Genomic DNA, 26,113 nt, shown 5'->3' with positions numbered 1-26,113 from the left:
AAAAGACTATTATTTTTCATTAATAACTTGATTTCTTACCTTCTGATATATCATATAGTTGCAGCATGGGATAGATAGAGAGCTGCCTTCAAAGTTAGGAAAACCAAGATTCTAGTCCAGCCTCTAACATGTAAATGACTGTGTGACATTATCCAAGTCATTCAACCTCTCAGTGCCCCAGACAACTTAATAATATTATAACTTGTAGAGCAATTGCTGTTCTGCCTTCACAGAGAAATTTTCTTCCCCAGAAATTCCTTATGCCAATGAAATGACAGGACCAAGAAAGAGCTCCCCAAACTTATCTGACATACGTAAGAGTTTGCTGTCTTGGTAGATTTATTATTATTATTATTTTTTTTTTTTTTTGGTGAGGCAATTGGGTTAAGTGACTTGCCCAAGGTCACACAGCTAGTAAGTGTCAAAGGTCTGAGGCCAGATTTGAACTCAGGTCCTCTTGAATCTAGAGCTGGTGCTCTATCCAATGTGCCACCTAGCTGCCCCTTTTATGTTTTGGGGGTTTTTTTGGGGGGGGGCAGGGCAATGAGGTTAAGTGGCCCAGGGTCATACAGATAGTAGTGTCAAGTGTCTGAGGCTGGATTTGAACTCAGGTCCTCCTGAATCCAGGACGAATGCTATTATCCACTGTACCACCTAGCTGCCCTGATTTTATTAATTTTTAAAAAAATTTTCAGGCTCTTTAATCAGTGTTTTCTTTTTGATGTATTTTTTCTCTTCCTTGAGTTGTTCAACACCAATTCCTTCAAAGTATTAAATAATTTTATTATGCTTTTCATTAGTAGGTAACCATAATGCCTGAGGATTAGTATTCCAAACCATTGGAATACCACCACCATCCCCCCAAGTGCACAATATTTACTCTATTGGAAATTAAAATGTCTTATTATGAAAACAGTTTTAACCTCATGGACCCCTGAAAGGATATTGGAGATTGCCAGGGGCTTTGAGAACTACTATGCTGGGCGAATGAATGATAGTTTGTTATGCACCAGGAGATACCGTAGCAGTGGTCCAAAGTTATTGATATAGAAGGCTTCCCATCTTCAAGAACCACAAGGGACACTTGGCTGCTCCTCTGGTTAGCTTACTTTTGATATGACAGAGGATTTCCATCACCCTTGTAGTTTATTTCCTAGTTGTTTTTTATATTTATTTATTTATTATTATTATTTTTTTTTAGTGAGGCAATTGGGGTTAAGTGACCTGCCACAGCTAGTAAGTGTTAAGTGTCTGAGGCCGTATTTGAACTCAGGTACTCCTGACTCCAGGGCCAGTGCTCTACCCACTGAGCCACCTAGCTGTGCCTTTAAAAAAATTTTTTTTTAATTTTTTTAGTGTTATTTGTTTTTAAGGATCGCCTAGATGCCACCTTCAGACCTATGATCCTTTCCAGTACTACCTCTACCTACTCTAGAGATATTTTGGTAGACAAAAGATTTCTTTAGTAAAGAATAAAAAATGGAATGGGGGAAGCTGAACAAAAATTGACCATTATATCAAAAAAAGTAATAAGACATGCACTATTCCATACCCGCATTGCCACCACCTCTGTGGGCACTAAATTCTAGGAAGACTATTAACAAGCAAGACATACATGTCTGCAGAAGGACCACAAAAATGTTTAGGGAACTTTAAACCATGTCACACCACTCGAGGGAAACAGAGACAAAACAAGGGTAAAGTGAGAGGCGTGGTCAGTGGCTTTACATATTTGAAGGATTCTCATAGTTTTATGGCTTTTTGTTCAGTATAAGAAAAAAACTTCCTAACAGTTAGATAGTCTAAAAAGAGACTGGGCTCTTGAGAAGTGGTAAATTATTTATTATTAGAAGTCTTCATGCAGAACCTTGATGTTTCAAGTAGAGACTTGGGTTTTTTTTTTTGTTATTTTTTTCCTTTAGGGGTAAGGAGCATATTATCAAATGGATAAATTTTGAGATGACCTCTGAAGTCCCATTCACCTCTAAAATTCTAAGATTCTCTGACTCTGGGACCTCAGACAAATTACTTAATGTCTAGGTCTCATTTTACTTAACCTCTAGTTTATTTATCTGAAGATAATGATTCCTGCCTTGTCTCACAGGGCTGTTTTGGATAGAAAAGTGCCATGGAAAGGTATGCTGAACAGGGTTTTAAAAAAACATAGGTGGGATATTAATAATAAAACAAAACCAATGTGATAACAATAAAAACTTATTGCCTTCAACAGTTATTTGCATTTAACTGTTAACATCACAGTGATCACATAAAAAATACATACAAACTTATGGCCCCACAGACTTGCTTTTTAATATTAGCTTTACAAGAGAAACCATTCATGTAAAGTGAAATCTGTGCTTACTTCTTGCATGAATCAATTCTTCCTGAAGTGAATTGACAGTTCTGTTTTAAGGGACTTTTTAAGGCAAGTTTCATAGATTCTGTAAATTTCATTTATTTAGGTTTAAAATGAGGGAGCTAAACCAAGATGGTCTTTAATGTCCTTTCTAGTTCTGTTCAAATTGACTTTTAGGAAAGAAGAGTAAAGGGGAAAGAAATCATGTTAGTATGTATGTAAAATGAATTTTAACTGTGCTAATTTAATGGAGTTTTGTTTTATCCACAGAGTCTCTTTTCCAGCTCCTTTTGGAAATTACTGTTCGAAGTACTGGAATGAGTGATAGTACAGGACAGTCCCTGACTGCACTTTCTTGTGCTTGTCTGTTTAGCCTGGTAGCTTCTTGGGGGGAAACAGGAAGAACTCTTCAGGCTATATCTGCTATCCTCACTAACAATGGCAGCCATGCTTGCCAAACTATACAGGTATTTCATACATATTTTCACTTTGATATTTGGACACTGTTTGCTTTAGATTTCTTAATTATACTGTTTTTTGAGTTGTTTTAAGTCACTAACTTTCTCGGAATTATGTATGGTGCATCATTTTCATATTTTTAAAATACTGTGTTATTAAACTCTCTTATCTATGTTGTATATTTGAAGTCATCTAACATAATTTTGTACCCATGTAGGTGCCAACAATTCTAAATTCTCTCCAAAGGAGCGTACAGGCTGTTTTGGTGGGCAAAATTCAAATTCAGGACTGGTTTAGCAATGGGATTAAGAAGGCAGCCTTGATGCACAAGTGGCCTTTGAAAGAAATTTCTGTAGATGAAGATGACCAATGCCTACTTCAGAATGATGGTTTTTTTCTCTATTTGTTATGCAAGGATGGATTATACAAAATTGGCTCTGGATACAGTGGAACAGTGAGGGTAATATACTCTTTTTTTTTTTTTTTTGGTGGGGCATTGAGGGTTAAGTGACTTGCCCAAGGCCACACAGCTAGTGTCATAATATACTCTTTGTAGTTAAAATCCACAATATAAGATTCTTCATATTTTTTTGTGACTTGCTTGGCTTTTAAAATACCTTCTAATCTAGTAGTACTGATGAGTGATTCCTTTAAAAACCTACTAATTAAAATTCAGTGCTAAGTGTTTTTCATTTTTTTTCTATTCTTGTTCTGTTCATTTGTTTTCAGCTCACTATAGTCATTATAATATTTCTAGGTGATTAAGTAATAACACATGAAACTCATTCTAACAGTTGTCAGACTAACTTTTGTTATCTTACAGGGTCATATATACAATTCTACATCCCGCATCAAAAACAGAAAAGAAAAAAAGTCTTGGTTAGGGTATGCTCAGGTAGGAGACTGTCTAAAACAAGACAAACTTCTTTTTTTAATCTTAGAAGCTTATTGTTCACATATATTAAAAATGAACAAAATAATTCCTTTATTTAAAGGAGTATGGTTCTTACTGGTTATAAATCAAACACATTCTTTCAGTAGAAGGAAAGAAAAAAAAAGTGCTATGACTAATTGTGTTTTTTGTCAACTATGAAATTCTGAGGTAAAAGTGCAGCAAAAATATTCTATTTCCCTTAATATTTTCTTTCTTTTATAAGCATTTTTAGGGGGAAGAAAGTTTATATTTAAGTATCAGGGAAGAAAGAGTAAACTAATTTTGATATTATTTATAAAAGTAAAAAATCATTTTAATAAAAGTATTGCCTAAAAACAACTTGAATAAATTTTTGTGAAAGTAGTAGTCTACATAAAAAGGAGTTTTTGCAAATTAGATATTATTTGGGTTTTTTTGTTTGTTTTTTGGCGGGGCAATGAGGGTTAAGTGACTTGCCTGGAGTCTCACAGCTAGTAAGTGTTGAGTGTCTGAGGCCGGATTTGAACTCAGGTACTCCTGAATCCAGGGCCAGTGCTTTATCCACTGTGCCACCTTGCTGCCCCCTAAATTAGATATTATTAAATGTATTCAAAAGAGAATTGTAGGAAGTCATATTTATGAATTCTTTAATTGTTTTTAATTGTATACCCAAAAAGTTTACTTGTTTTAAAACAATATATAATGCATGCTTTTACTTTCAAAGTATTCAATTATGTTGATTTCCCCATGAACCCACTAGTTTTAAATCTATTCTCCAATTAACAGTCTATATAATCACTCATAGCAATTTTCATACTCACTAGAATTATCTATAGAAATAATTTCCTAGGAGGGGTTATAATTTGAATTTACCAAATTTGTGATAAAATCTTTTAAAAAATCTAAAATGGCATTTCCTTTGAAATTTGTCACTGAATTGAATAATTTTTACCTACCTTGGCCGTTGAGATACAAGGAACCCCCAAAGAATTTACATTCTACTAGGAAATATTGATTACTATTTCTTCTAAATATGTATTCTGTTTTCTAAAAAGTGCCTTTTAGGAAATACTCCTTATTTTTACAAGATGACAGTTTTAGTTTAATAATAACTATAACTAGAACCATGGCTTTATTCATTCTTTTAAATGGTCACTTATAATTTGTTGAATCACTTTTATTCAAAATAGTTGTGAAATTATAATGCTAATTTGTACGCTTACTTATTTTAAAACTAGCTATGGTAATCTTGGAAATAATTTTTGTATCTTTGCCAAGTGAAAGTACCTATTCATTTATTGGTTCAAAAGATTGTTTATCCTAAGTATAGCATCTATTCCATTATTAAAATGCATGTGTTCTTTTGTGTATATTTAATAGCTATAGGTATGTATATAGCTAATATTTGTATATAATATAGCTCTATATAATTATAAAATAAGATATTTTAGTGATGAAAAAATATTTCATAACACATAAAATGTTTTGTTATTATCAGGGTTATTTGTTATATAGAGATATGAATAATCACGGCATGACAGCTATAAGAATAAACCCTGAAACACTGGAACAAGATGGTACTGTAACATTGCCAGGTACGTTATTCTGGTGGTGGTTTTATATCTTAGCAAGTGATTTGAAGAGGTTTGTGGGTTAAACTGTTTAGTCATATGAATGAGGGAGGAAGCAGTAGCAAAAAATATTCCTGAAATTACGTTCTGGAACTATTTCACCTGAATAATGATAGTTTATAAATTTGATGTATTCAACACAGACATATGTATAGCATATGTATAATGCTATTTATACAAGGCTTTTAAATTAAAATTTATATTAAAATTATTCTCTTACTAAAATCTGATGTTTTAGCAAAAATTACACTATTGAAATAAGGGAGGTTTACTACTTGAATTGATATTTTGAGATTCTTACTAATAATGTAGTCTAAGTTATTACCATATAATCTTAGACAAGTCATTTTCTGCCTTTTTTCTTTTTATTGTAACAAAAAGATTTTATTTAAAAACATTAATTGACAAATCAGTATTTAAATTTTTTTTCTTTTAATAATGCTTCGCGGGGGGGGTAGCTAGGTGGCGCAGTGGATAAAGCGCTGGCCCTGGATTCAGGAGTACCTGAGTTCAAATCCAGCCTCAGACACTTGACACTAACTGTGCGACCCTGGGCAAGTCACTTAGCCCTCATTGCCCTGAAAAAAAAATGCTTCTGGAAGCACAAATTAATGTTTTGGGTTTTTTTTGATAGAATTTTATTTTCCAAAATATATGTAAAAAAAATTTAACATCAATTTTTTTTTAAAACTTTGTGTTCCAACTTCTCTTGCCCCCTCCATTCCCACTCCCCACCCACAAGAACTCAAGCAATTCAAAATAAGTTATATATGAGTAGTCATGGAATAATAATGTTAAAGGTATGTAGGGCTTAATTTTTTTTTAACCTACGTTATGCAGTCATTTAACAAAAAAAGAAAACTTATCAAGCTGTCTTTCAGAGGCTTGATTCATTTTACCATAAATTTTAGCAATTGGTCATTTTACCATAAATTTTAATTATTGGTACTGTATGAATGTATTATCTTCATCTGTGAAGTGGCAATTATTTATATTTTGAATATATTGTGAGCCTGCTTTTCCCTATGCTTTTTGTTACATTTTATTTCTTATGACTACATTTAGTAACAGTTCTGATCATTATATAGAATTTTATATTTCAACTAATTTATATTGATTGATTAATTTAAATAATATCTTGGAAAATTATTTTTCCACTTGTACTTCCATTTTATAGATAAGGCAACTGGGACCCAGCACTGTTTCATATAGTTCTCTCTACAATATATTAACTATGTCTTTTTGGATAGTTACCCTCCAATTTCAGATAAAATAGAAAGGTCTTTTTCATTCCAAGTTCTTTGACCATACAATTTTCCTGTCTCTAAACAGTTCCTTTTTGAATGACTACCTCTTACCTGTTTGAAAATCTCCCAGAACTGTCCTCATTATTTTACTGTCTGAAAACAAAGATGAATAGTTTAGTTATTAATTGTGAATTCTTCTGCACTGTATTTGACATTATATAAGATGAAGCTTTATAGGCCAGAAGGGGTTGCTTTAAATACCTGTATTTCAGATGCATGTGTAATATTTAGGGGGAAAATGGAACAAAATCCATGGGGGGAGGAGGGTACCCCATTCTTCTGTTTCTTATGCACTGATAGAAGCTTCTAGAAACATTCTTGGAGAATAAATCCATCTTGTCTTACACTTTTTTAAGAAGGACAAAAGAAAAATTTGAAACTGTTGGAAAGAAGACTCAACCTTTCAAACCTAAGAAGAAGCTGCCGCTTTCATTTTTCTGATACTTCACTTCAAACTCCTCTTTGGATATCGTGTCCGGTTTTTGGTGGGGAAAAAGTGGGAGTGGCATCAGGATGCCTGTTACTTTTAGATTTCTAATCAAGGAATAGAAGAATTCACAGTTAGGATTACAGCTGGTAAACTACATGTTTAAAATGGATATTAACTGAGTAATTCCTTGAGCTTCATGCAGCCATTTGTCTTGTGGCCTGTATTCTCTAGAAATGTTTTTGACCTTTATGGATTGCTAGAAAAACCATAATTAAAAGAGTAGTTCCTCAGAATACTTTAGTGTTTGTTGTGGTTTTATTTTAGTGTGTAAAGCTCTAACCATATTGACACTTTATTCTTTGTATCCAGGAAGAGCTTTAATATTATGTGTCCTTATGTCCTTTTATTGTCCATGTCTGATGATGGGCTGCCTCAGACCATCGAGCTGCTTTTCTGCGCCGCTCCAGTTCTTTGTCCCTGCTTGTTTCTGAAATAATGAGTTTTTCTTCTTTGCTTTTTAGTTTAAAATCTTACTGCTTAGAGCTTGAGAAGCATCTTTCTTGTACTTCTTTGTATTCTGTACAGTGGAATAGGAACTCTTTCTTTCGATTTCTCCTCTCTTTGATTATCAAGTCTCTTGGGCTTCCAGTGGGCCTTGTCTCCCAGTTTTCTATTTCCAGTTTTGTGATCACTGAAATTCTCTTTTGGGTAAGGTCTGCCTGTGTTTTGCATATATTATAATAGGAAGTATGCTAGCTCCTGGGCAAAATCTATAGTAATCCAGCTTGTTGGGTCCTTTACTGCATTCCAAGAAAGGGAATTGTGTGTTTCTTTGATTCAGGTGCAGCTAGAAATGGAATATTCTTTTTTTTTTTTTTACAGTGATTAATGAAGAGATAGTACAGTTGTCAGCTGTTATTTTTGAGAGAGAGAGAGAGAGTGTGTGTGTGTGTGTGTGTGTGTGTGTGTGTGTGTGTGTGTATTCTTTATGCTTGCTGAGATTTGTTTTTCCAAAAGAATACTGTCTAGAAGCTAAATATGCTTGTGGTCTGTGTTACTCAACAACAATCACTAATACAGATCCCATTGGTGCTTGTATAACGCAGGTATCCCTTGTTATATAAACAGACTTGATATGTAATATATTTTTTAAATATAGGGTTAAAACTCCAGTAATTTATATGTTAGATAGGGACAATACTGATAAAATATGATAGCCATTCATTTTAAATAGAAAATTGTAAATATTTAAACAAAGGCCAAAAGCAGAGCAAGTACTCCCAATGAAAGGATCCTGGATTCTGGATAATGATGTAAAGTATAAGAAATGATTCAAAGAAAATCTGAACTTGTGGGTATAGACTGCCAATATGAATATATATAGAGATTTGAAGTGTTGCTGGATTTTGAAATATGTGTATCTATAAAACAAGGGATATCTGTAATTGGACAATAATAGACCCCCAATTACAAAAAAGCTTTAAGTCCATCAGTATTTTTCAATGGCACTAACCACAGTGGTGTGTGTGAAAGGGTAGATTGTTGCCAGCATCGCATGTGGTTGTATTGCAATGATTATAATCAGAGTTATCACTTGTTCATTATGGTGCATGAATACTACCAGACTGTACCTAATAAGAATTAATTTTGGAGCTAGGTTGACACTGAGATCCTTGAGTATTAAGGACTGAAGAAATACTTTTAAAACCACAAAAAATTATAGGTAGAATTATTAAATGAATTATTTAGTTTATCTTAATTTTGTTGGATTGTTTATTATAAATTTCAATCTCCTTTGAGTTAAAACCTATACTTATTCCTTAGAGAACTCCCATTGTGACATCATCAGAGGAGTAAGGTCCTTTCTGGCTTGTGCCTTTGTGTTGTAATATAATTATTTTTTCTTCCTTCTGTACAGATTGCCACACAGAAGGACAGAATATTTTATTCACTGATGGAGAATATATTAATCAGATAGCTGCTTCAAGAGATGTAAGTAATTTTGCGTAATTAAATGGCATTTTTGTAAAGGAAAATGACTTGAAGGTTAGCTTCTAGAAAAAAACATGTGGTCTACACTTGAATTGCTGTAGCAAAAGCATTGTAGGAAAAAGATTGTTGTCTCATGTTTTGCTATCCATACCAGTTATTTTTGCACTCTATTGCAAAATTACCTATTATATCTTCATCCTTAGCAAGCTATCTAAAAAATGAGAGCTGTGGAGTGTAAAGAGAATTGTACAGAAGATTGGAAGTGTGTAAATGGAAGAATGAAAGTGTAGCACTATTCTTGGAAAAACTCAGTACTTGTCCTAATGACATTGGCTGGATCACTCATAATATGGTCCTGTCATATAGTTGCTTAGTAACAAATTTAGCTATTTAGATTATTTTCATTTAAATTTTTTACATTTCCAGGAAATTAAAAGATATAATGATTTGAAGGTGCTTTTACTTTGTTAGAACTATTTGACAAAATTTAACTTCCTTTTAAAATGTATATTAAAAGTTTTGATGCAGCCCCATTAGTTAGGTACAAAAAAAAAATTGTATATAAATAAGTAGTGCAGCATAGTAGAATTGAGAGTTGAGGAGTCATATTTCAAGTCCTGCTTTTGACATATAATGACTGTGTGAGGCCTAAGTCACATAGGGCTCTTTAATGACCCTAATATCTCTAGACGGTAATTTGCAAAGGAGGTACCATTTCACATTAGTAGAGGGAGTACTTCACTAGAAGTTCCTTACAATTATTAAATCATAGGTCCTTTTTTAAAAAAAAAGGTTAATTGTATTATTCAGTCCTATATCTGACCAAGTTTGGTTTTTAGAAAATTATACAATAAAGCTCATTATTATATTTATTGTTTTCATTATAGAATAATTTGGTTGGAGAGGGTATTTCTTGACTCTGTGCAAGAGGGGTTAAATATTGAAGTACTAAAAGATAAAGTTGTAATGTGGTTTGCAATATAGAATATAAGAAATGTATTATAGTAAGGTTCTGGTGTATTTTCTATTATATGGGAGAAGAATGAATGAATGAAATGTCCTAGACCTTCTTCGCTTCTTCTATACTATTTCACTAGATGCTCTTACCATTTCCCATTATTTCAATTATCATCACTGTGCAAAATGACTCTCAGATCTTAGTTCCCTGCTGACCTCCAGTCTCTCATCTCTAACTGACATCTTGAATAGTATCCCATATACATCTTAAACTCATCCTGTCCATCCAAATCTGAACTCATTGTCCTTCTCTCCAAACTCTCCCCTTTTCCTAACTTCTCTGTTGTTGTTGAGGGTACCATCATTCTCCCATTCACCCAGGCTTGAAGCCGAGAGGTCATCCTCACTGTCTCTGATCTTCTATCCAGTCAGTTTTCAAATTCTGTCATTTCTGTCTTCACAGGGTCTGACACTGCCATTATATTTTCTGGGTCTTCATTAGCTGTGGTGGTGGAAGAGTGAAAGGCTTGGCCACCAACAGAAGCAGCCACCAGGTTGCATTCCTGGGAGGATAGTTATGGGACTAGAAAGGAAGCAGGCTTGGTTATTCGGAGGGCACCTAGCACTCTATGCACTCTGAGGCTTGTTTTCACATCAGTGGCAGTCAATAAATGGTAGACATTGGTGGTAGAGAGGTAGCTAGTTCTTCTTTTCCACAATGATTGCTCCCATCATTGCCATATATGGCCTGAACTGGAAGCTGAGCTGGTGGCCTGGGGGTAGTATTCTTTTTTAAAGCTTTTGGCTATCTTCATTAGGATCAGTAGGTAGAGGTCATGTTTTGACTCAATTGGCATGATATCTCCTGTTTCTTTCTCTAAGGTTACAATAGGTAATAACTATTATTGAACAAGAATATATAACTGTGGTAATTTATTAGAGGGCTTTGCTTATGGCAATATAATGTTTTTATCATGCCTACCTTTACATTTGGATCATGGGATTGTAGATTTAGAACTGGGAGGGACCTCATATAAGGTAGTCTAGGCACCCCTCAATTAAAAGATGAGGAACCTAAGGTCCAGTGAGATTAAGTGATTTGTCCAAGGCTAGGTAGATGGATAGTTAGGAACGAAGCCAGGATTTTAAACAAAGTCATCTGATACAAAATCCAATATAATTTCTACTCCATGGAACTACCTCCATGTTACTCTGTAGATTTAGCCTTTATAAAGTGTTAAATCCCTTTAAAAAAATGTCACCGGTTGGCTATGTTGTCCGAGTTACATGATCTAGAGTAATAGGCATGTATTCGCTACATACTGCTTAATTTGAAGAGAAAAATTTATGTATCATTTTTGTAAAGTCTGTGATTATAACTGAATAAGCTCTATGAGGAAACAAATCTACAATTTGATAGCTTTCTCACTAATCCCTAGGCATTACTTATTATCAACCTGATTCATAATTAGTCTTGATTAGAATGGTTATTTGTAACTTACCTTGCCATCTCATCTTGTAGTTTATTCTTTTCAGGCTTGTACATGCTTTTAGGCTAACTTAGAGTCACTTTACACACTTTTTCCTTAGCTACAAGTTAAGGAATATTTTAATTTAAGGAATCATTTCTGTAACTACCATTTTTAAAACTAAAAAAAGATGATAGGTTTTTTTATTTTCTGAGACAGTTCTTGTTTTAAACTTCTACTTTATTTCTTATTTGTAACAGAAGAGAAATAATAATAGCTCACGTTTATATAACTCTACAATTTACACATTTTGTAATATCCTGTGAGATTGGTACAGTGCTTACAAATATTATTAGTATAATTTATAGATGAGGAAGCCAATTCATACTAAAGTACTGAGTTGCTGGATATTTTAATTCCCAGTTCAGTGGTGCTACCACTGTGTAACACTGAATGTTCAAAAATAACAAGAAAAGAGAAGCCAACAGAACAGATGCCTAGTTTGAAAACATAGTTCCTGACACTCTCATTAGAAAAGTTTTTCCTCAATCAAAAAGAGATTGTTTTCCACTTAATTCTCTCTACCCCATCAAGTGAATATTTCTTATATGTTTGCTATGTGTAAGATGTGTTGGATTCTAGGAATACAAAGATTAGAATTAGGGCAATATCTGCCTTCTAGGAGGATACTACATTGTGAAGGACCTAGATACTGTGAATGTGATAACAAGAAAGAAAAGATTCAGACTAAATGTTGTAAGAAAATGTCAAGGGATTAGGGAAAGCTTCATGAAGAAGGTGGCACTTGTGCCTTGAAAGAAGAGGATTTCAACAGGAAGAGAGGGTGGAAAAAGGAAAAACTATGAATGGTCTTTGACTTGTTTACCAGACTGAAAAGTTTTCTTTCATTTAAAAACAAAACAAAAACATTTGAACATGGTTTCTGAATTGAAACTCTTGACAATCAAGTTTTCCCTTCTGGGGACAACTTGGATGTGTAAAACTTAAATTTATCCTAAAGATCCTAGACGTTAGATCCTAAAGATCTAAAGACATTAGTTCTTCTTCTTTTTTTTTTTCGGGGCAATGAGGGTTAAATGACTTGCCCAGGGTCACACAGCTAGTAAGTGTCAAGTGTCTGAGGATGGATTTGAACTCAGGTCCTCCAGAATCCAGGGCTGGTGCTCTATCCACTGCACCACCTAGCTGCCCCCGAAGACATTAATTCTTTTTTTTTTTTTTTTTTTTTTTTTGGGGCAATGGGGGTTAAGTGATTTGCCCATGGTCACACAGCTAGTAAGTGTCAACTGTCTGAGGCCGGATTTGAACTCAGGTACTCCTGAATCCAGGGCCGGTGCTTTATCCACTGCGCCATCTAGCTGCCCCGACATTAATTCTTAAAGTGTATGACTTTGACTTTGTCATTGTCTATTCATTTTAACTGAAAAAAATTAAGTAAGCACCTTTGAGATGTAGAGCACCTTTACCAAAATTCCATTTCTTCATTTGTTTGTATCTCACATGCTTGTATAGTCTTCTCTTCAGAAAATAATCTTGCCAAACAAAGCTGCCAAACATACTCTCAAGCACAGTCTTCAACCAAATTACAGTGTAATGAGGAAATATTTAATAAAAAAATGCAATAAAGCATAAATCACATTACATTTTAAAACTAAGGTAATATGTGGCCTATAGGGATCTTTATGTATGGATTAGTAGACTCCATTTGTATTTGAATTTGATGTCCCTGCTCTAAACCACTCCAAACATAAAGAAAACAAATTGAATGAATTGAAATAAAAACAATAAATTGTTGTTTTAAGCCCTGTCTGCCTCTTTGTAACCCCATTTGGGGTTTTCTTGCCAAAAATACTGGAGTGGTTTGCCATTTACTTCTCCAGCTCATTTTACAGATGAAGAAACTGAGACAAAAGGGATAAATGACTTGCTTAGGGTCATACAGCTAGTAATTGTCTGAGGCTAGATTTGAACTCAGGAAGTTGTCTTCCTCACTCCAGGCCCAGACTCCATCCACTCCACCGCCTAGCTTCCCTGTAATTATAGTTTTTCTGTATAAGCTTGATTTTGTCATCTTTAATTAAGCAGTAAAGTGTTTTACAATATTAACAAATCTGTTGAGCTCAGACCTAGAACTATTTCCTGATTAAGCACTTAAATTTTTAAATTTTATACTATTTGAACACTTATGAGATAAACTAATACTGTTCTTTTCATCAGTTTTAAAATACAACACAATTTTTTAAAAAGTTAGTCTTATCTTTTTCTTTTGTCTGTATAAAGGTAAAGTATTAAATTCACATGCCTTTAAAATTATCAACAGATAAAAGCAGTTAGTTTCAAGAAATATATAGTAGAAGAATGAAAATATTGAATGTGGAGTAAAACTACCTGGACTGAGGCTCTCCCACTTTTAGCTGTGGAACTGTGGATAGGTAATTACCTTGAAACTCACCATACTCACTAGTAAAATGAGAGCATTAGACTCGATTATCTCTAAAGTTCCCTTTAGCTCTAAATTTATGATGTGCTTTGCTTTCATTTTAAGTCTAACTAAAGGATAAATAAAAATAACAGAGAGAAACTAAGTTAGGTTCATAGGCTTTAATTCTTTTTTTGTTTGTTTGTGGTGGGGCAATGAGGTTTAAGTGACTTGCCCAGGGTCACACAGCTAGTAAGTGTCAAATGTCTGAGGTGGAATTTGAACTCAGGTCTTCCTGAATTCAGGGCTGGTGCTCTATACACTGTGCCACCTAGCTGCCCCTGAGATTCATAGGCTTTAGAGCTAGGAGAAACTTGGTTACATTTTACAATTGAGGAAATAAATAAAAGTCCATTTTGTAACACCTCTGGGATTCAAACTTGGGTTCTTGGATTCTAAATCTAAACTTCTTACTGTTATAGTAAGGAGAAAAAGACATGAAGAGAATGGGAAGTAAGGAAGAGAATGTGAGAGCAAGGAAATAAATGAGGGAAGAAAGAGTAAGGAAAGTAAGGGAAAAAAGTCATAAGAAAGCATCAGGGTCACAAAAGAAATAGACAAAGAGAAAGAGGCAACAACATTTCTTGCCCATTTTTTAAATAATATTTCTTTTCAAACTTTCCTCTTTATCTCCATAATTCCTTTGAGGCTCAGGGCTACCACCTTTTTTCCCAATAGTCATTGATCTGTGACAATGCTGTTCATATCATTTGGTTAAACAAGGAATCAGCTTCAATCCTTCTGGTAAAATGGGACCCTGTCAGATAATGCCATCTACTCTATAACTCCCTTTGGCCCACTGGAACATAACACCTGCTGTTCACCTGTATTATTTGAATCTCAGGCCTTTGCAGTTATACCTGAAGCTGTATCTAAAGGATCAGCAAACATTACCATTCTTTTCTTTTTGTTTAAATTTTTTTTCAATTACCATTAAAAAATGATATTTTCTTCCTCTCACTTCCCCTTCACTTTCCATTGAACAAATTAAGAAATAGACTTGGTGGGAAGGGAAAAGCATTTATATAGCACCTAATCCATAGCACCGTTCTAAGCACTTTATAAACACTATCTCATTTGGCGCTAACAGCAACCCCATAAGGTAGATACTGTTAGCTCCGTTTTACTTTAGAGGCAACTGAGGCAAAGAGAGGTTAATTGAATTGTCCAGGGTCAACAGTAAGTATCTGAGGCCATATTTGAATTCAGGTCTTCCTGACCTCAGGCCCAATATTCTATCCACTGCATCACCCAAAAACCAAATCCCTCAGGATATGTCAATATAGTCTGGTGAAACTGATTAGCTATATTGGAAAATGTCTGTCTCTTTGTGTATTTAAAGTCTATCACCTGTCTGTGAGGAGGTTAGTAGAGTGGATCATCTTTATTCTTTTGGACTTGTGATTTATCACTGCACTGAAAAGAATTTTAAAGTCTTTAAAAGTTGATTTTCTCTGTAATGTTATCAATGTATAAATTGTTCTAATTCTGCACACTTCATTCTGCATCAGTTTATAAAAGTCTTCCCGAGCTTCCTCTAAAATTGTTCATTTCATCATTTTCATAATAATCTTATTATACTGTATACCACAATTTGTTTAGCTATTCTCCAGTAGGACATCCCCTTAGTTTCCAATTTTAGTTACCAGAAAAAGAGTTTACTATAACTGTATTTGTGTTTATGCTTTTTTTCTAAAATTTCTTTGAGGCTTAGGCCTAATATTGGTGGTTGTTTGTCCTTCGTTCTCAAAGAGGATCATGATAGAGGGGTGACGTCATGACTTGCAATGAATTGGATTTAAGTGAGGGAGGACTGTGCAACATCACTCTCTTTTCCAGAGCCATCTGGGTTCATTGCAAAATATATATTTCAGGATGACTAGAGATGGCCCCAGATGTTTAAGGCAATTGGGGTTGTGACTTGCCCATGGTCACAGAGCTAGTATGTGTCTGAGGTGAGATTTGAACTCAGGTTCTCTCACAACTTCAAGGCCAGTACTCTATCCACTGTGCCACCTAGCTGTCCTCCTAATATTGTTATAGGGCATGCACAGTTTGGTTACATTCAAGTCATAGAGTTCCAAATTGCTTTCCAGAATGGCAGGTCCAATTCACTGTTTTAACAGCAGTGTTGCCATAGGTCACCCAACATTTGTCATCTTTTCTTTTCATTTCTGCTAGGTTGATAGGTGTGAAATAGCACCAGAAGTTACTTTAATTTGCATTTCTCTAGTTATTAGTGATTTCAAGCATTTCTTGAATTTTTAATAATTTGGAATGATTTCATGATTGCTCATAGCTTGGATTTCTTCCTTTGAAAACCCCCTTTTCATAAATATCGAAGAATACTCTTAGTATTACATATATTTTTATTTAGTCTTATAAATTTGAATCTATTCCTTATATATCTTGGAAATGAGACTATTATCTGAGAAACTTGTTGCTAAGATTTTTTTTCCTTTTCCCCTTCTAATTTTTACTATATTAGATTTATGCAAAACTTTAAGTTTATTTTCTTTGTAATGTTATCAAGGTATAAATTATTCTAATTCTGCTCACTTCATTCTGCTGTTTAATTTTATATAATCAAAATTGTCCATTTTGTTTTGTTTGATTCTTTTACTTATTCACAATCTATTTCCCTATCCATAAATCTGACATAAATCTTTCTTGTTCTAATTTGTTTATGATATGACTTTATATCTGTCATCTATCATTTGGAGCTTGTAGTGGTAGATGACATGAGGCATTAGTATAAATCTAACCTCTGCCAAACTGATGTCCAGCTTTCCTAGGAGTTGTCAAATAGTGAGTCCTTCCCCCCCATACTGGGGTCTGACACCATGCTGCTGTTTGTTTACTTCTGTATGCTGTGTACCTTATCTGGTCCACTGAATGGCCTCTATTTTTTTTCTTTTTTCTTTTTTTGGGCAGGGCAATGAGGGTTAAGTAACTTGCCCAGGGTCACACAGCTAGTAAGTGTCAAGTGTCTGAGGCCGGATTTGAACTCAGGTCCTCCTGAATCCAGGGCCAGTGCTTTTATCCACTGCACCACCTAGCTGCCCCCTGGCCTCTATTTTTTAACTAGTACCAAATCATTTAATGATTACTGCTTAAATCTATTTTCTTCACATTTTAAAAATTATAACCTTTGCAGTTTTTGAGCTTTTGCTCCTGTATGTGATTTTCATTATTATTTTTTCCAGCTCTATAAAATATTTTTTTGAAGTTCAGTATAACACTGCATGAGACTTTTCCATAATTCTCTTTTCACCCCCTGATCCTAGCACAGTGCTTGGTATATAGTAAATGAATGATAAATACTCATTCATTCAGTCTTTCTTTCCTTCTTTCTTTCTTTCTTATTGTCAAAATTGTTCACTAGGAATTTACAGACTGTTTTCAGCATAGTCTATTTTTCAGCCTATTTGGGACTATACCTCTAACATTGAAATTGTTTTTGAGATGTATAAAATCATATCCATATATCTTCATCTTACAGGAGTAAGGACAGTCAGCAAATATTCAATTGTGTATACTTTTAAAACTCTTTGAATCCCCAGTCCCTAGCACTGTATTTGGCATATGGTAAATGATTCATAAATGCTCATTCATTCATTCTTCCTTACTTTCAAAATTATTCATTAGAAATTTACAAACTGTGGTTTGCTTATCGCCCCAAAGAGTGTCAGCCTATTTGGGCCTCTGTCTTTAACACTGAAATTATTTTTAAGAGATGTATAAAATAGTATCCCTATATCTTCATCTTACAGGGGTAAGGACAGTCAACAAATATTTGATTTTGTATACTTTCTAAGGGAATGATGATTCTAAGCTGAAGGCTAAATCTGGTCCAAGAGCCTGAAGTATCCTCTCCATCATAGTATGGAACTTACAAAGCAATTCTAATTTGAACCTTTTCCAAGTGAGTTAATTATTAGAAATACCAAGAGAAACCTCTTAAAATTTGCTTTCACCTTTAAAATGTGGTCATGCAGCATTTATGCTAATGCAAGCTTTTTATTGAGATTCCAGTGTGATTGATAATTTTCCCTTTTTAGGATTCCATTTGAGTTGTTAGACCAAATAGATATTTTATCCAGATGAATATATGACTAATTATGCAGTATTTAATACTTTGAATACTCTGTTTTGTTTAGGATGGCTTCGTCGTTAGAATATTTGCAACAAGCACTGAACCTGTACTTCAGCAAGAATTGCAGCTCAAACTTGCCAGAAAATGTTTACATGCCTGTGGCATCTCCTTATTTGATCTGGAGAAAGACTTGCACATTATAAGTAAGATTGTACAATGAAGATCACTCTGCCAGCTACTTTGCTTCTTAATCCTGCCTTCTCTTTTAAAATATTCACTACCCTGCAGTTTGATATTTTGGGGATAAATCTCTTGCCAGAAATGAAATCTAGGATTTACATATGCCTAAGAGTATGGCATGTAAGGGTTTTCTTATGTAAAATCTGTGTGAGTTGTGTAGTCACAGATGCTAAAATTTAGAAGTGCCCTAGATGGCAACTGGCTCTACTCATATCAGCACAAAATTACCATCTTTATTTTATCTCATAAGAATTAATAATATAATTATAATACCTAACTTTATTTAGCATTTACTATGTTCCAGGCACTCTGCTAAGCATTTAACAGTTATCTGATTTAAACCTCACAATAAGCCTGGGAGGTAGGGGCTATTATTATCATCCCCATTATACAGATGAGAAAACTGAGGCAAACAGAAGTTAAATTACTTGCCCAGTATCACATAGCTAGTAAGTGTCTGAAGCTGGATTTGAGCTCAGGTCTTCCTGATTCCACATCTGGTACTCTTATCTACTGTGTTATCTTGCTGCTCCTAATTTGTTTATAATATAACTTTTTATGTGTTCCTGTATCCTTTGATTGAACATCTCTAGTTAGCAGACCTTAACACTTCCCAAGGCATCCCATTATACTTTTGAATAGACCATATTGTTAGGATGTTTTTCCTGATGTCAAGTCTTAAAATATTCCTTTTTGTACATTGAACGCATTGCTCCTAATTCTTTTTGTAACTAAACTGAACAAGTCTCATTTTTTTTCTATGTGACAACCCTTCATATACTTGAAGACAGCTGTTATATTTCTCTAAATCTCCTCTTTCTTCCAGGTGAAACATCCCAAATTTCTTCATACATTGTTTGTATGGCATGAACTTTTAGCCATCCTACTTGCATCTCTTAATGTTTTCTAGTCTATCAATGTCCTTCCTAAAATGTGGCACTCAAAATTGAATACATTCCTCCAGATGTGGTCTGAACAGGACATGAGATAGCATGACTAGCATTTTCCAAACTTTGGGTGTTAAGCCTCTGTCCTAAGATTACATTAGATACTTTGCCCACCAGATCATACTTTGGACTTATAAAGTTTCCATGTCACTGCTTATCTGTTCATCTGTACAGATCTTTTTCAGACTGCTACCTGACCATTCTTCTCAGTCTTGTACTTGCAAAGTTGATTGTTTTTATGGAATTGGAAGAATTTACATTTATTTCTATTAAATTTCATCTTATTAGAGTCAACCCAATGTTTTAGCTTGCAAAATATTTTTGGATCCTGATTCATCATTTTAGCTAAAATCAACTATTAGCTATAGCTTTGTGTAATCCACAGATTGCATCAGCATTTCATTCATATCTATCCAAGTCATTGATAATAAAATTAAACATCATTGTTAGTTTCATAGATCCTTGTGATACTACTATACTTTCTTCCAAGTTTACACAGAACTATAAATTGCTCTTTTTTTGCCCTTTAGCCAATTTGTAGTCCATTTAACTATAATAATTTTAGCCAATATCTCAGTTTCTTGTCCACAAGAATAGCATAGATTTTTTTTCTAATTCTCTACTAAAATCTAGGTAGACTATATCTTATGCATTTGCCTCATCTACCTGTCTAGTAACCTTTCAGAAAGAAGAGGAAATGTAATTTGTTCTGGCTCAGTCTTTTCTTGATCAGTCTATCAACTAACACTTATTAAAACTTTGTTTTGCAGTCATGTGTGGCTCTTTGTGACCCCTCTTTGGAGTTATCTTGGCAAAAATACCAGATCTGTTTGCTATTTCTTTCTCCAGCTCATTGTACAAATAAGGAAACTGAGGCAGAGTTAAGTGACTTGCCCAGGGTCATACAGTTAGTAAATGTCTGAGGCTGAATTTGAACTCAGGTCTTCCTGACTCCATGCCTGGTACTCTATTCACCATGCCATTTAGCTGCCCAACTGTATGCAGAGAACTGTGGAAGTTGTTTGCACTACAAAGACAAAAATGAAAGTTCCTGACTATAATGAAGTCATAGTACTCTTGGTCATCACCACTTCCTTTTTTAAATGTTCACTAACTCTCCCTTTAACAATATATTCTAGAAATTCGTCAGGAATTGGAGTCAGGCTTACTGGCTTATGGTATTCAGAAACCATTCTTTTTCCTTATTTGAAAAGTAGGTGCATGTTTTTCCCTCTCTGGTCCTGCAACACTGAAAAGGATTCAACAGTCTAACTGCCAGTTCTTTCAGTACCCTGTCTAGGATATAATTCATCTGGGGCTGATGACTAGAACTTATCAAGGATAGCTAAGTATTCTTACTATATTCCTACTTATTATGAATCCTAAATCTTAATATTTTATCCTTTCCACTCCAAAGATCTTTTGTTTTAGTGGAGAAAACAAGGAAAATAAGAGTTGAACAGTCCTGTCTATTCTTCATTGTTCATTATCATTGCATCCATCCAGAAAACAGTCTATCCTTTCTTTGATCCTCTTCTTTTTTCCCAGTGTGCCTTTTAAAAAAAAATAATCATTTTTATTACCTTTCTTTGCCAGCTTTAACTTACTCTGAGTTTTGTCTGTCTTGAACTATTTTAAAAGGCCTATGCTATACATTTGTATTCATTCTTTTTCCTTTTTTTTAATATGCCATCTTTTCTATTCTTTGTATATTAAAAAAAAAAAAAAAACTAGGGGCAGCTAGGTGGCGCAGTGGATAGAGCACCAGCCCTGGAGTCAGGAGTACCTGAGTTCAAATCCGGCCTCAGACACTTAACACTTACTAGTTGTGTGACCCTGGGCAAGTCACTTAACCCCAATTGCCTCACTAAAAAAACAAAACAAAGCAAAAAACCAAAACAAAACAAAAAAAAACTGGTCACTTCTTTGTCCATTAAAATTGTTTTTTTTTAAACCTAATTCTCTTTTTTAAAAAATCATCATTTAAATTCTCTTTCCTTGAGTCTTTAGAATTTAACTCTTGAGAGCTTTCCATTTTTCTTATAGTTTTTTTTTTTAACACCTGTTATTTTGCTTGTCCTTTTGGTAAGCACCATGATCTTTATAAAACTTAACCTTTCTTTAATTCTAAGGTACTTGTCAAACTGAGCCTGAGTTTCTCCTTTTTGAATGCAAATTCTTACATTGAGTTGTCTCTTCCCCTTTAAGTGGGGAGGGGAAAATGTTTCTACACACAACAATCAGTTCTTCCTTTTTGGTGATAATCCAGAATAGAAGTTCCCTTAATTGCTTCCTCTAACTTTTAAAGGGTGTGTTTATCATTAAGGCGAGTCAAGAAATTACATTATTAATTGCTCTGTTTTGGTCAGGAAAAGTGCTTTCATACATTTCCGTTTGATTGAAGGGTATCACCATTATCTTAGTTTGCCTCTGTGCCAGGTTGTGATTCCTTTCCCTAACTTCTCAGCTATTTTGCCTAGGTAACTGTTTTGGTCTGTGTTCTAATGGAAATTTCATGGTATCCTCTCTTGATCTTTTCCCAATATCTTTCCATTGTACTTATTATTTGTGGTTCCTGAATTTCCTCACTTGGGATTCTTTTCTTATTATGAAGCATACTGCTCAACCCTCACTCTTACCTATCCTGCTCCTTTTGAATTATTTTTTTGACTTTGATAAAACTTGTAATTTTTTGATTTGCTTTGTATATTTTAGTATATAGATTAAAATCCCTTTGTCATGGAAAATTTTTCAAATGAATATCTACTTCATATCTAAAAGTGCTGAAATTTCTGATTAGTTTAAATCATGATTGATGTTATGAAATGGATTTTTCTAAAATTAAAGCTATTTTATGTAATTACTTAGCTTAAGTACAAGTACTATATAAAGCATGCTGTTTTCTTTCACGTGAAAATTTTGTCTTTTTTCTTATTTATTACATGCCACAAAAATGACCTATTTATTAGAAACAAAGGAGCATTTATTATCTTAAGTTAAATTAATTATTTGTACATATATTAAGTTTTTTTTAAATTTATAGGTACAGGATTTGATGAGGAGTCAGCTGTACTTGGTGCAGGACGTGAGTTTGCACTTATGAAAACTGCTAGTGGAAAGGTATGTTTTTTATTTGCATGTCAACAAAACAGTGACATTTATTCAGCTGCTTTAAGAAATGAATGTATTCTATAACATTCATTGATTACTGCACAATTTGAAGTAATATACATATCCTTTGAATGTTTTCATAACATTTCTTTGCATCTGTATACATGGTTACTATTCATTAATGTGAAAGATAGGTTATAAAGTAATGCGTGAATATTCAATTTTACTTATGTATTTTTGTTTGAAAATGATTGTTCATAACTTTAAAACATTGAAATATTCTGAAATGCAAAAGGACAAGAGTTTGTATTTGTACTTGTGAAAAATGTGCTTATTACAAAGTGCTAGATTTATGAAATGCAATAGAACTTTGTTTCACTGTGGGTTGCTATATATAGATCATGTTCCAAAGAAAGTCAGTCTTTTGGGTCCTGTATCTGATAACATATAATGGTTGTTATAATGCTACATGGCTCTATTAAGAAACATGATCATATGGTGCAGAGAACATAGGATTGTGAGTCGGGAGATCTGGATTCCAGTTTTAAATTTATTTTTTTTAAAACTTAGTATTGTTAGATAAATTACCTTTCTGTGTATTCATGTTTATAAAATAGTGATAATAATGGACCAGTCTACTTCATGACTTGTTCAGGAATGGATATCATGGGCTACAGGTATATGGGAAAGGGAGACTGGGAGTAAGTGTTTTCAAATTATAGTTCAGTCTGTAATCATTTATGGAGAAGCAGCCATGATAGTATGGAAAATTATTGTTTTAGTGAAAAGAACAGTGAAGACTTGGATTTTCTGAGTTCTGCCTTTGCTGCTTAGTAAGGAAGTAACTTAATATCTTCAGCATGTTTTCTTCATCTGCAAAATGAGGATTATAATAATCATGCTGCCTACTTCACAGGGTTTAAAAAGAAAGTTTCTTGCAAATTGTAATTTCCCGCATAAATGTAAACCTTAAAAAATCTCTAAAGCTTATTTTTAATAGTTCACACTACAATGGAATAATTCTGTAGATCTGTAGATCATCATATGAAGAAATACTATATGTCTATATGTATGTTCATTTTAAAAATGTGTTAAACATTTACTGCATGCAAAGAAGTATGGTGGACAAAGGGGAAGAAACATAGGTTAGAAAATATCAAGTTCTTGCCTTCTTCGAGTTTGCCATCCAATAATATGTTAAATCTTTATTATTAAGTCCTTATAAGTAAGTTATTTTACTAGTCTGAGGACACAAAGATGAAAAATTCAGTTCAATTCAATAAACATATGTTAAGTAGATGTCACTATCTTGGAATCCAGGGGTACAAAGTGAAGAATAAAATTGTGCTCTGCATGGAGCTTACATTCCATTGGAAGGGGATGTACTCAGATACAATGGAGAGAACAGTAATAATTAATGGAGGAAAAATTACTGAGGACGTAGCTTAGAGAAACATACAAGTTCAGAATGATCAATGGCAGGTGGATTCTAGTTATAAGGGATGAGCTTTGCAAGGACATGGAGATGTAAGATGTAATGCAGTTATCCAGAAACATCTTAGTAGGCCAATTTGACTGGAACATGGAGTGTATGAAAGATAGTATATAAAATAAGGATGGAAGAGTGTGTGGGAGCCAAATTATGGAGGGCTTTAAGTGTCACTCTCAGGAGTATGTGAACAGCATCAGAAAGCACCTGAAGATTTTTTTGCAGAGGAATGATATTACCAGTCCTATGCATTAAAGATTATTTTGGTGCTCTTTTGAGCCATCCAAAGATTGGAGACAGGAGTGACTAGAAATAGGGATAGTGTGAGGACACTTACACCAATGCCAGTTAGCACCTCTCTGTACATTAGAGTTTTAGAGAGTTTCCTAGAGTACTGAGAAGTTGTGGCTTGTCTGGGGTCACAGAACAGGTATTTTCCCTGACTCTGAAGCCTGCTCTCTATTTAATATATCATACTACAACTGTTTCAGCATAGGTAAACCAATTTTAAGGAGAATTTTATAGTACTCTATGTAAAAAGTGATGGCCTAACCAAGGATAATGGTCATATGAGAGGACAGATGCAAGAGATGTTGTAAAGTTAGAAATAGCAAAACTTGGTAATTGATTGACTGTAGTTAATGAAATATAAGGAATGCATGGGGAAAGAGAAATCAAAAGTGACTCTTAAGATGAAAACTTGGGTGACTAAAAAGTTGAATTATGGTGTCCTCAACAGTATTAACAAATGCGGAGAGCAAATAGGTTTAGGGTAGAAGATAAAAAGCTCTTTTATGGCTAGGTTGAGTTTGAGATGGTATTGGGGCAAGCTTGTTGGAGATGATAGAATCATAGATTTTGAGTTGGAAAGGACTCTCTGGTTTAACTTGCTCATTTTACAGATGACTAAGGTCCAGATTAGGGAAGTGACTTGCTCAAGGTCATGCAGGTAATAAAAGTCAGAGTTGCTGTTTGAACTCAGTTCCTCCATGTCCAAACCTAGGTTGTTTCCAGAATCTTAGTGTGGTTTCTTTTGCCTGTTTCTGTAGCATTTTCAAGTATACAAAGTGCTTCTCTCAGAACATCTCTGAGATAGTGAGTGAAAATATTATTTCCATTTTACAGAAGAGCTTGAAAGTCAGAGTGTATATGCCCAACATCATCTAATCAGGAGATACGTAGCAGGCATTCGGTGATAAAAGAGATTTGATATAGATGTATATAGATAGCAATCACATTGAGATTATAACTAAGCCTATGGAGTAGATGAGATCACCAAGAAGGTATAGAGATAGAAAGGGATTTAGGATAGAGCCTAGTTCTTAAGACCTAGGAGAAATAACAGGATAATTACACTACAAATTAGAATATAGATTAAAATATGATTCATTGCTTAAAAGTGGTCACATAGGGACAGCTAGGTGGTACAGTGGATAGAGCACCAGCCCTGGATTCAGGAGGACCTGAGTTCAAATCCGCCCTCAGACACTTAACACTTACAAGCTGTGTGACCCTGGGCAAGTCACTTAACCCCAATTGCCTCCCCCCCCTCCCCCCCCCAAAAAAAGTGGTCACATAATGTGGACCTTTCTTTCAGCTGGGGAGACCAGAATAGGTAAAAGAATTTTACCTAGCCCTTAAAAGAAAAGAATGAAAGATTTTGTCAGGTAGAAGCTTAGTTTGGAAAGTAATTCCAGTAGGAAGATACAAGAGAACATAGTATGAGTTGTCTGGAACATGAAGTACACTGAGGAGAATAGTGTGAAATGATCCGAGAAGAGAATGTTGGATTGGGATTGAACTTTGAATACTACATTAAGGATTGTGTACTTTTGCTTAGTAGATAATCACTGAGAGTTTTAAAATAATAAAAAGATGTTGTCAGATCTGCTTATTAGGAAAATTATTTTAGCAATAGGTGAAGGATAGTTGGAAAGGGGAGAGAAGAGGGGCAGTGTCCATTTTAAGGGCTATTAAGCTACTGTAAGTTGGCAGTAATGAGAACCCAGACTAGTGTGGTGGTATAGGAGGGAAGGATATTAGGCGGTAGCAATACTGAAAGAACTTGCCAGCTAGTAGGCTGCTCCAGAGTTTGAGGCTGGGTGTCTGGGTAAATGAAGGTACCGGCAAAAACAGTGGTTAAGTTAGTTCAGAGGTATAAGTTCAGGGATGATAAAAGAGTGGGTTTACTTTTGGACATATTGAACTTGAAGTGT

General features: G+C 34.3%; 1 protein-coding gene across 3 annotated transcripts in view; it reads left to right on the top strand.

Moving 5' to 3' along the window:
- Positions 1–26,113, top strand: part of MYCBP2 (MYC binding protein 2) — a 324,065-nt gene that overhangs the window by 74,692 nt on the left and 223,260 nt on the right. For all 3 annotated transcript variants that reach the window (XM_043997409.1, XM_043997408.1, XM_043997407.1), the window contains 7 exons: positions 2,627–2,823; positions 3,033–3,275; positions 3,639–3,710; positions 5,227–5,323; positions 9,015–9,088; positions 18,175–18,313; positions 22,341–22,417. In XM_043997409.1, coding sequence (XP_043853344.1) covers positions 2,627–2,823; positions 3,033–3,275; positions 3,639–3,710; positions 5,227–5,323; positions 9,015–9,088; positions 18,175–18,313; positions 22,341–22,417 — 899 coding nt within the window. The remainder of the gene's footprint in view (positions 1–2,626; positions 2,824–3,032; positions 3,276–3,638; positions 3,711–5,226; positions 5,324–9,014; positions 9,089–18,174; positions 18,314–22,340; positions 22,418–26,113) is intronic.

Source organism: Dromiciops gliroides, chromosome 3, assembly GCF_019393635.1.
Source record: "Dromiciops gliroides isolate mDroGli1 chromosome 3, mDroGli1.pri, whole genome shotgun sequence".
NCBI lineage: Eukaryota > Metazoa > Chordata > Mammalia > Microbiotheria > Microbiotheriidae > Dromiciops > Dromiciops gliroides.
This window is presented reverse-complemented; position numbering and strand designations above follow the sequence as displayed.